The sequence below is a fragment of the Rosa chinensis genome, chromosome 4 (assembly GCF_002994745.2).
Source record: "Rosa chinensis cultivar Old Blush chromosome 4, RchiOBHm-V2, whole genome shotgun sequence".
Lineage (NCBI taxonomy): Eukaryota > Viridiplantae > Streptophyta > Magnoliopsida > Rosales > Rosaceae > Rosa > Rosa chinensis.
In genome coordinates this window covers 61,516,111-61,527,574 of record NC_037091.1, presented here as the reverse complement: position 1 = coordinate 61,527,574, position 11,464 = coordinate 61,516,111, and the positions used below count along the sequence as shown (strand labels likewise).

General features: G+C 37.0%; 2 protein-coding genes across 2 annotated transcripts; one reads left to right on the top strand and one right to left on the bottom strand.

Moving 5' to 3' along the window:
* Positions 1 to 309: 309 nt before the first annotated feature.
* LOC112199938 (protein HEADING DATE 3A) lies at positions 310 to 1,995 on the top strand. The gene is made up of 4 exons (XM_024340933.2): positions 310 to 821; positions 957 to 1,018; positions 1,352 to 1,392; positions 1,479 to 1,995. Exons 1-4 carry the CDS (start codon positions 603 to 605, stop codon positions 1,700 to 1,702), a joined length of 546 nt encoding a protein of 181 aa, XP_024196701.1. The 5' UTR covers positions 310 to 602; the 3' UTR covers positions 1,703 to 1,995.
* Positions 1,996 to 6,933: 4,938 nt separating this feature from the next.
* LOC112198556 (protein UXT homolog) lies at positions 6,934 to 8,961 on the bottom strand. Its single transcript, XM_024339706.2, has 6 exons — positions 8,713 to 8,961; positions 8,549 to 8,578; positions 8,321 to 8,422; positions 7,857 to 7,964; positions 7,563 to 7,617; positions 6,934 to 7,187 (listed from the first exon to the last, which is right to left on the bottom strand). The coding sequence occupies exons 1-6, from the start codon at positions 8,802 to 8,804 to the stop codon at positions 7,119 to 7,121; spliced, it is 456 nt and encodes a 151-aa protein (XP_024195474.1). The 5' UTR covers positions 8,805 to 8,961; the 3' UTR covers positions 6,934 to 7,118.
* Positions 8,962 to 11,464: the final 2,503 nt, after the last annotated feature.

The following is an 11,464-nucleotide window of genomic DNA, read 5'->3' as shown; positions in this document are numbered from 1 at the left end:
ATCTGGAAAGACCCTAAATACAAATCCCACTCCTCAGAACAGGGACTTGTAGGTTCCCACCATTACTGACCGAAGCCTTTCCATATGGGGAAGGTTCTCCGGTGGCCAATCACCAATGGGGCTTTTATCCAAGTATCTGATCCTCGTCACAAACATTCAAAGGTGTGATGATAGTATGTTTCTGTCGTTGATTGACCAGCAAGCATATATCTATCTGTCAATGCGTACATATAGTCAAATACGTGGAGCCAAAGATGGTACATCGTTCACATGCATCACTTAATAATTTGGATACTCGAAAAGTTCATGTACAATCTTCATTTCGTTTCTAGACTCGTGTTTATCTTTGAACAAAGATGAACCACAGAATGATCGATCAGCAGCATATAGAAGAGACACTGACACCAAGTACAATGGTCATCAGGTACCCAAAACAATTCGAGTGGGCGTCAATATTAGAAGGTATATATATTGGTCCACCACCACTGGAAGCTAGCGTTACTTTTACAGTAATTAGCTATCCAGCTACTAGCTGAGCAATATATAACCATCATGCATGTATCAGCTCTTGGCTAGCTAGGTGGCCTGTGTAAAATTAGTTAATGCTTAAAACTATGCCTAGGGCTAGAGATCGGGAGCCTCTTGTTGTCGGGAGAGTGATCGGAGATGTTCTAGACCCGTTTACGAAGTCTGTGTCTTTGAGGATGACTTACAGTAATAACAGGGAGGTTACCAGTGGTTGTGAGCTTAAACCTTCTCATGTTGTTAACCGACCTCGCGTTGAGATAGGGGGAGATGATCTTAGGACTTTCTACACTCTGGTAATTAATTACCTGTAATTTTGGTTACACATATCCATCTATATATATTGCATGTGTATATATCATGCTCTTTGTCTTCTTTGTTTAGAAATGCACGTGTAATCTACATGCACTTCCATTTATACTTGATTGCAGGTCATGGTAGATCCTGATGCACCCAGTCCAAGTGATCCTAACCTCAAGGAATATTTGCATTGGTACTATTGCTGAGGTTTCTTTCATTCTTTTTATTAATCAAACGAATAGGGGAGAGAAAAGAGATGAGCTATAAGCCCTCATACGTACTATTGGTCTATTGCTAAGCTTTTTGAGGTTTCAAATTCGATCTTCATGTGTTCTTCAAGCCAAGATGGCAAGAACTCTAGGGGAAGATCTAGAACAAGAAGGATATATGTAAAGGAGAAGAATATCCGTTCATTTTGATTGACTGGTATTCTATTTAATTTCAGGATTAGATGTGTCTAGGCTAGGTAGATGATGATGAATAGTAGTACTTTTTCCAAGTATTGATCCTTTACATGTTTTTCCAGGTTGGTGACTGATATTCCAGCAACAACTGCAGCAAGCTTTGGTGAGTACTTTACAATTCTCCACTTTGTTGAATCGGGCTACTTCTAGTTCCAGCAAGCTAATATATAAACGCACTAACCCTTGCAGGCCGAGAGCTTGTGAGCTATGAAACTCCACGGCCAGCGATGGGGATCCATCGCTTTGTTTCAGTTTTGTTTCGCCAATTGGGTAGGCAAACAGTATATGCTCCAGAATGGCGCCAAAATTTTAACACCAGAGAGTTTGCTGAGAACTATAATCTTGGATCACCGGTGGCCGCTGTCTATTATAACTGCCAAAGGGAGAGCGGCTCTGGTGGAAGGAGAGTATAGCGTTGTCTATATATATAGTGTCATAATGATAATAAGTTTCCCCATCTAGCTTGTGAGTTGTGGGTCTTTCTCATATACTTGCCCGCCCTTTACAAACCGGGTTTGGAGTCAACTATATCGTCTATCTGTTTTAGATGCATCGATGACTAAAACATATCTGATTAATTTTCTTGGGCGGTTCCCAATTTGGTATTTGGATCTTTCTTATTTGTTAAATCTTCAATTTACTTTTTTAAATACTTAAAAAGCAAAGTACGTACATCTTTTTAATTTTATCAAAACATCCATGAACAATTAAATCTGTATCTTTAAATTTCAAATGCAATTTTTGCATCTTTTCCTTTCGTATTGTTTATTTTTTTTTTTTTATGTCTTTTGGCATAGTATCGTTGTAATCTTTCAATTTCAATAAAGGGCTGAACTCATTTTACTCAAAAAAAAAAAATCTGTATCTTCAAAATATATATATATATATATATTAGCTTTATCAAAAAAAAAAAAAAAAAAAGCTTTATCAATCAAATAGAGTCTTTTGTTTGGTGTAACCAACTCAATCGTTTGAGCATATTGAATAGCCGCTTGATTTCACTCATTTATTGTTTCATACATGTAATAGCTATACAATAGATTGACTAGCCATTATACCGACTTCGTCTTTCTTTATAGTCATATGGATCATATATAAATTTTCAGCTTTTAATTTTTGCATGAACAATCAATCCTTTGATTGGAAGCATTGACATTGAAAGGTTGAAAGATCTTGGATCATCCCAGTGGTAGGGGAGATTCACATTGTTTTTTTTTTTTTTTTTTGGAATAAACTATATTTTATTTATAGAGGAATTAAACCTCAGTAGATGGTACATAATTTAGCCAAGGTGGCTATTACATATCCAAACGTCAAAATCAGGAGACATGAGTGCATATTTAGCTACCAAATGTGCCGCTTGATTGCATCCACGGGGTGAGAAAACACACTTAATTACATAAAATAGAGATTTAACTACAGTCAAAAGAGCTCTATTTGCAACCCAACTTTCATCTATAGAATTGAGGAAGTCTACTACCTATTTGGCATCCAATACGTGAGAGTAACCTCCATTGGAGACCCAAAGATGCAACATATAGCTTTGTTGCCCTTGGAAAGAAATTTCCAATTAAACCTTTGACAACAACCAGTAATACATAACCATCCCAATAACGAATCACAACCCCTAAACCCTTACACTTAGTCTCCATATTTATAGCACCATCAACATTGATTTTCACAAATGGGAAAACAAGCTTCACCCATTTAGGACATGTAGAATGAGATGGATATAAATATCTTTGTTGTCCGACATGTAAGATATTCCCAATATTAGCACTAGCTGAGTCCTCCATCAACCTATAAGCCTTCTGCAAGACCAATGGAGCAGTAACCAATTTGTTACAATTAATATAATCATTCCGAGCATTCCAAATGCTCCAACAGTCCAACTGATGTACACATAAAGAAGCATTTATGAGAATAAGACGCTGGTGGCCCTAGGCAAAAAAGTCATTGAAAGAACCTCTTTTCCAAGAGCCCACCAAAGAAAAGAAATGAGATAATAACCACACATTTTTCGCTGATATGCAATACCATAAAGTAAGTAATTCTAATTCAAAGTATTGATTACAGCAGCCACACACAGGAAAATAGATAATATGTATAAAAAACAAATTACCGGCATAAGAAAAAATTTACTTTATTCGGAATAGCCAGCTTTCATAAATTCTTCCAAATATTGTCCACCATAGAGATTGAAGATCCTACATCACCTACCATATGTTTTTGAATAGCCTGTGCAGCTCAGTAACCACTCTTAACAAAAGTATTTGCCTGAAGGATGGAAGTGCCAAATTTGCTTATCGTCCACATTTCTAGTTGGTAATGGGATAGATAGAATAAGTGCCACCTCAAAATTAGAAAAACACTTGGATAGAAGTGCAATATTCCAAGTTTTATCCGAAGATAGTGTTTTACAATTATCAGATGAGAACATGGATAAAAACCTGGTTGGCAGCCAATAGTTTGAGTAAATTTTTACAGAGCATCCATTACAATCCTCCAACATAATCCTGATGCAAGCAACTCCCTCCCCCGTAATAATGATCTCCAAATGAAAGATGAGGACCGCCATTCTCCAGTAGTGAAAAAATTCCCAGTAGGAAAGTATCGAGCCTTATAAACTTGAGCAACCAAAGAGTTTGCAAATAAGAAAAGACGCCAGAACTATTTAGCCAGTAATGCTTGATTAAGTGTTCAGAATTCTGAAAATCCAAGCTTCCAACTTTCTTATTTTTACAAAGCACCAACCATTTTTTCCAATGCACACTACGCTGCTCATATTTTTTACTCCACTAAAATTGAGCACAATGAGGAGCCAACTCATGACACAAACCAATAGGCATCCGAAACACACTCATATAATAAATTTAGAATACCCTGAACAACAGCTTTCAACAATACCATTTTCCCTGCCTTCGATAAAAGTTTTTATTTCCAACCATTAAGGCGAGCAAGCACCCGTTCCTTTACCGAACTGAAAGAAATCTTTTTATTCCGTCCCACCAAAGTGGGAAGGCCCAAATATTTTTCATGACATGGCATCACCAGCACTCCAATCGGTGTAGCAATTTGTGTAATTAAATTCTCCAGCGTATTAGGGCTGAAAGTAGGTGCAGACTTCTGATGATTAAAACCTGTTGACTTGTCACTTCACCATAAATTTCCAAAATTAAATTTAAAGCACCAATGGTATCTTAAGCAATCTCTAAAACAGCAAGCTATCATCAACACGACATAGAACAAATGAGTAAGAGAAGGAGCAAAAGTTGCCACCTGCACACCATTCAGCAGACCCTCCAATTCCGCTTGTCGAAGTAAACAAGGTAGGCCTTCAGTACAAAAAAGGAAGAGGGATGAAGAGAAGGGGCAGAGTTGCTGTAAGCCACGATGAGGAAAAACATGTCTAATAGGATTACCCTGCCATTATACCGAGAACATTACAGTAGTAACTAGTAAAGACAATCCATGACCCGAGTAATCCAAGCAGATGCAAAGCCTACATGTGACATCATAAGCTTTGGTCATTTCCAGCTTTAGAGCCATACGAATCGGATCAGTATCCCTCAATTTCTTCACATAATGCATGGTTTCAAAACACGTCATAACATTCTCTCAAAAAAAAAAAAAACACGTCATAACATTTTCAAGGATATGGCGCTGAGGAACAAAAGCACTTTGTGTTGGACTTATAATCGATGGCCACACCAACTTCAGCCTATTTTAGCCACCAACTTATAGATCACTATACATAAACTAATGGTTCGAAAGTCTGAGACAACAGAAGGATTTTAATTTTAGAAATCAAGGAGATTAAAGTATGATTAAATGGCTTAACACTAGTTATACCATTTAAAGGGATAATGACCATTTACACAATTTGAGCCTAAAAATTGTCCACTTACTTCATTAAGAGTTTTTTTACTCCAATTTACCTAATTTAACATCTATTGACAGTATTGCCCTCATTTTAATTAACAACTACTCATCTCTCTCTCCACTAACTTCATTAAGAGTTTTTTTACTCTCATTTACCTAATTTAACATCTATTGACAGTATTACCCTCATTTTAATTAACAACTACTCATCTCTCTCTCTCTCTCTCTCTCTCTCTCTCTCTCTCTCTCTCTCTCTCTCTCTCTCTCTCTCTCTCTCTCTCTCTCTCTCTCTCTCTCTCTCCCCCCCTCCCTTCCCTTCTCCGATCTCTCCTCCGGGCGGAGTCATACGGTCTGACCGGAATTCCTAACCGCTTCAAGTCTCCACCGACTCCGGCGACGTTGGCGATGAGCGAGACTTCTCCGTGCCGCGCTGTAGTCCTCAATCTCTGAGCGGTGGCGCACTGTTTGGCTCTACACTGACCAGATCGGGGCCGATTTGTTTCCTCTCTCTCTTCGATCCCTACCACCACCGCCATGCGAAGAAGACATAAGAAGAAGAGGATCGTCAAAATTGCAGCCTCTGCAAGTCCTGGAGTTCAGGTCCCGGTTTTGTTCCGGGTCGGGGCTCGCACCGGCATCGTCTGGCCAACGCTCACGGAGGCCACTTTAGTCGCGATCCGGCCAGTCCTTCAACCTCGTCGCCCAAGAGTCGTTCTTTCCGACCTCGCTTCCTGATTTCCGTCGCAGACCAATTCAACGTCTGCACTGTGGGTTTCAATATATATATTTTTTTTGTCTGAGATCGATGACGTCTACACCATTCCTTTTTTTTTTGTTGGGTAGACCACATGCCACAAGTTGTCCAATATGAGAAAATATGTAGAAAATGTTTTAATTCCAGTTATGTACTTTAATAGCATCCGTTTGGTAGATTTTGTAGATTGGTGACTGCCTGTACTAATGTTTAATTGTTGTAATCGTCTTGTTGGCATTTTATTGGAGGGCAATAAAATATTTATTGGGGCAATAATAAGATTATTTATTTAGATAAACCTCTTAAAACTTTCAAGATTAAAAATATTTTCATTTTTCAGTAATTATTTATCCCCAATAAACTTGTTATTGGGAGGCAATAACTTTTTTATTGGGGGGCAATAATATCTTCCTGTGACCTATAAGATCTCTAAGGATGTCTTTTGAAAAATCTGGCGACCTCCCGGTGAGATTTCCTGCCTGTGACCAGAATCCGGTGAATGATGAACGGATTCCGACGACTGGTGAAGGGACTCTAGTAGCCATTGACTGGAATCCGGCGACCGGAGTCCCGCGACCGGTGACCGGAGACGGTGAAGTTTCTGTTGACTTAGAAAGTGACAAAGAGAGGGAGGGCAAAATTGTCTCAAAAATATACAAAACATAATATATAAAAAATACTTAATTGGGTATTAGGGAAAAAATATATAATTTATTGGATAAGTAGGAAATCTTATAAGACGTTTGGGCAAGTGCGGGTTAATGTAGCTCAAAATTGGGTACATGGACATTTTCCCTATTAACTATTGAAAAATGGTGGAGGTCTAAATATCAAATTTGGAAGTTCAATTAGAACAGTAAACAACATTGTTATTCTCTCAAAAAAAAAAAAAAAAAAATTGTGAGTTGTGAGATAAACGGTGTACTATTGAAAAATTGTGAGCTGTGAATTGCAAGGCTACTATGAACCCTGTAGGAACTTTTTGGAACTCTCTAGCCAAACACAGAATTATACACCTCAAATGGCTTGTTTTCTGATTAAGGCATGAATAAATGATAGTTAGTTGCAACAGCTTAATACGTTCCCAGCACAACTTGAAGATGTGAAACAGCTTATAAGGTTAAACATGAAATTGTAAACAGCTTTACTTCAGTTGCAAGTCACAATACAACCAAGTAAAGAAGTTATCGATGTCAAAAGTTGAGCTCTGGCACAGGTTTCTCTGCCGGAAGCTGGAGTAATTCCCGAATCCCTTCACATACCTGTAAGCAATTTTACAAGATAGCTTTTCTCATCACCTAGAAAGGTAAAGGGTAATATGTTTGTTTCACTGGATCAAGGCAACACAAAACTTCCCAGGAGCATATGCTAATTGTGTACACTAAAAAGAAATCCATATCCAAAAGTTCAGAAAGACAAAATTGAAGGCTGGATCCCCTTGATCACAACATAATGCCTTATCCAACATCTGTCTTTTACTTTCTATCTTGGATCCAAGATTTGCATTATTAGAAACACGTACTTATAAAAGACATTATCTCCTTCACAATCAGCACTATTCCAGTTCAATAAACATGTGAAAGAAAAAACTGTAATAATGAAATGAAAAGGCACCATTCAACTTGAAGTGAACTTACCATCTTTATGTGGGATTTAATCGAGGCAATGCGGTTGGTATAATCTTCAATTTCCCTACACAGAGTGCTTTGATACGTTAGATTGAGCATATTTACACGAAGGAAAAAAAGAAGAAGATTAAAGGTAGCAAAACAGAATAAATTTTACCAATTATCTACCCTCTGAAGAATGGTTAGTTTTGGTTGCTTTGATTTCAACCAGTCCACTTAGGTTTCACAGAAGGTATCCCACGACAACAAATTCTTCCAAAAAAAAAGAAACAACTCTGAACACTTGAAAACAAAAGCTTGTACCTCTCTAGCTTTTCTTCTCTTTGAGATATATAATCCAAAGCTTCAGACCAGGTAAATTCCACATGGAATCCAAGTCCAACATCTACAAATATGCGTCGCGCATCTGGCCTGCAAACATGTAGACAAAAGAAAGTAAACAAAACCTCATCAGCACCGAATACATAGAAGATGCCCGAAACCACAGCTGTCAAGATGGAAACGGAACCACTAATGATAACAACATCAACACTGACTGTTAACAAGAAATAGGAACATATCCTTATTAACTCAAAAATCCAATCTATGATTCGCTTGATAGAATATACGTACATGACTATATGTAACAAAGGGAACAATGAAGAACTTTAAGTAAAGATCAAGGATTTAACAATGTGAAATGGGAAAGTACAGAAACATAAGAAGCAAGAATGATCATAAGCCATCAACAATAGGAGCGTCACCAGAGAACAAATTAGTAGACTTACACTTCAGCTTGCATATAAACTTCAGAACCAAGATTTACCATCGTCCTAAGACTGGTTACACTATTTTTCTCCAAGTTCTCAATGTTCTTTCGCAAATCCGAGCTTAAACCAAGTCAAGTAAACATCTTTAATCACCGAATGAGGCTGAAAACTTAAGATTACAGGACTATTTAGCAAATTTTAGATGTGGGTACTGATCAAAATTACAAATTACAATAAAAAGGATACAAAACTTTTTGCTTTTCAAACACCTTGTCTCTGCATAACAAGAACAAAAAACACAGAGGCGTTAATAATTGAAACCAGCTTCTGTTTCACCAGTTCATCAACGCAATTGGGAAAGAAACAAATAAAAACTGCAGCTTTATGCATATAATTAATTAATTAATTACCGTTGAGCGATGGTTTGAACAAGGTCAGGTTTGAGGCGGCCATCGACGAACTCCTCCAATTTCTGTATCTTTTGTTGTCGGTAGCTCTCCATCAGCTCTGAGCTGACTGAATTTGAATTGGAACAAGCTCTTTGGGTGCAGGGTTTTGGAGGTGAACGACGACGACGCCGACGTCTTTCAGGTTCAGGATTCTTTATTTGGGTGGGCTTTCATCTCAGCAGCTATGCCCCATGTGAATCTCAACCCAATACACAACAAGGCCCAACGTTTATTATCATGATAACATTTTGGCATATCCATGACCGGGACAGAATATTTTCTTAATCTTTTGAACTTTGCGGACCAATGTGGAGATAGTGTAATTGAGGACAGCTGATTTCATCCCGGTCAAATTAGTCAAGTTAGATCAGAAATATTTGTTTGGTATCACAATTGAGTTTTTTTATTTTTATTTTATTTATTTCAAGTTATTGACCTAGATCATTCAAGAATATTCATTGTAATTGTATTGTCTGCATTACGTACGAATATGAAACAAAACAAACTATATAACTTCAAATTTTCGAGAATACCAATGAGTAATCCATTTTAGAATCCTTGAATATTTATCGTACCATTCCAACAATATATGCAACAACTTCAGCAGATCTCAGTCATTAATATTTGTAGCCAATTTTTTTTTAATAGCAAAAAAATATATTTGATGCTTGTCCAACCATACAATTCTATTAGTTAAGTGCACGTCGGTGAACTGAATAATACATTCTCTCACCTCAAAATATCATGTCTAAAGCTTCAGGCAACAAAAATTGTGCCAAAACTACAAAAGTCTGCAACTTCGCAATCTACCCCATTCAGATTTATAATTAATTAATAATCAATCAAACTCAATTTAACTCATATTCAATTACTTATCACGCATCCAATCGATGTCCTTTTATTGCCCTCATGTTCTTCGTGAAAGGAATATTGTTGCAGACAGAATGACGAACTTGCCGTTAGTATGGTATGAAGTTCCACCACCTGCTCTCTGTCTCTTTTTCTTTGAATGGATGACCTAGGTTTTTCTTACCAGCTTGATAGGTAATTCAACATTGCTAGTGTGCCTTCTGCTTTGGTCTTCTTTTATAATTATGGTGAAGGATGTTGGGAAAATTAATAGAATGAAAATAATAACTTCAACCACAAAAGGATAATATGCAAAGAAACAAAGGAGTAAAGGAAAGGAAACACCGGATATAACGTGGTTCGGCAAGGTGCATACGTCCACGGGGCAGCAACAACAAGAACTTCCACTATGATAAGGTGGTTACAAGAGATACACAACTTCAAAAATACTACTTGAAGAAAACTCCCTCTCACACACTTGTTTTGCTTCCTAACAACTACAACACTCTTAACTCGGAGTGGACACTCTTCACTCTCTACTTGGATTAAGATGACATTGAATTGGATCGGATGAGATAATTAGAATGGGCAAATGACCACTCCTTATATAGACCAAGGAGGAACCCTCTAGATGACTTCATTAATGCTCCATTCAACCACCTTCAATTAATGCTCTTTCATGAATTTTCCACATTCATCTTGGTCCATGCACTTCAAACTCTAGAACCAAGAGATGTTTGACCCTCATAAATTCCCTGTGGGAAACTAGAATATATTATTCTAGAACCAATGGATTATTCATGAACATTCTTTGAATTTGGTCTGGATATTTAACAATCCCCCCCTCCAGACCAATCCGAGGCAATGCGATGTGAGACTTCTCCTTGAAGTCCATCCCAGTAGACTTGCTGCAATACTCCAACTTCTGTTGTGGAACAACTTTAGTCAACATATCTGAAATATTTTTGTTGGTGTGAATTTTCCTCAATTGGATAATTGCTTTTGCTCCAGAATATGCCTATTAATTTATATTACAAGCATCTGCCTGGCAGTTCCTGTATTGATGCTAATTATGGGTCTATTTCATCAAGCTAAAAGTTGGTGGACTTATGGTTCCATTCAAGTAAGGATCTACTGTGGCACCAAATGTTTATGGTTATTGGTTAATGAACTTTATGCTCATCTACTATTTTTTATGGTTATGTTGTAACCTTTTTAGAGTAGTAGATGGAATTCAGTTTTTCATCTTCTTTTATTTTTCTGCATTATACATAGGGGTACATTTTTGTCCCATGTTTTTGTATTTTTAGCTTTTTCATTAATAAAATTTTATGATAAAGGGACAGGCGTTGGGTTCCCAGAGTGTGGTAGACTCTTCTCCTTTACGATTGAGGGTGTGATTTGTTCTCTACATTGTCTACCTCCGAAGAGCTAATATCTCCTAATACCTTATCGATTTTTTTTTTTTCAAAATGTAGAAAAATAAAAAATTGCCTTCTATGTCATCGGCCCTATTTAATATTTCTCTTTCTCAATTAAACAAAAAAAGAAAAAGGAATTTAAGACCTAGAAAATAGAAATGTAACCTCAAAATATCATGTCTAAAACTTCAGAATCTTCCTCCGTGTTACAATGCTACAAAAATCGTCCCAAAAATACAAAAGTCTACAACTTCACTAATATATCTCATTCGGATATTGATTAATATAATCAGTCAAAACTTCAAATTCAATGTAGAAAAGTCATCGGCCCTATTTAATATTTCTCTTTCTTAATTAAAGAAAAAAAAAAACAAAGAAAAAAAAAATTCAAGACCTAGAAGGCTAGAACAGGTTTCGTCGAAATATAGCTTCGGTGACTTGTG

Excerpts from the sequence above, each read along its gene's own strand:
- LOC112199938 (XM_024340933.2), top strand. The coding sequence starts at position 603 with ATGCTTAAAACTATGCCTAGGGCTAGAGATCGGGAGCCTCTTGTTGTC. Across the intron at positions 1,019-1,351 it reads CTCAAGGAATATTTGCATTG|GTTGGTGACTGATATTCCAG; the intron begins GTACTATTGCTG and ends ATGTTTTTCCAG. Across the intron at positions 1,393-1,478 it reads AACAACTGCAGCAAGCTTTG|GCCGAGAGCTTGTGAGCTAT; the intron begins GTGAGTACTTTA and ends TAACCCTTGCAG.
- LOC112198556 (XM_024339706.2), bottom strand. The coding sequence starts at position 8,804 with ATGGAGAGCTACCGACAACAAAAGATACAGAAATTGGAGGAGTTCGTC. Across the intron at positions 7,965-8,320 it reads GTTTATATGCAAGCTGAAGT|GCCAGATGCGCGACGCATAT; the intron begins GTAAGTCTACTA and ends ACATGTTTGCAG. Across the intron at positions 7,188-7,562 it reads TTAAATCCCACATAAAGATG|GTATGTGAAGGGATTCGGGA; the intron begins GTAAGTTCACTT and ends AATTGCTTACAG.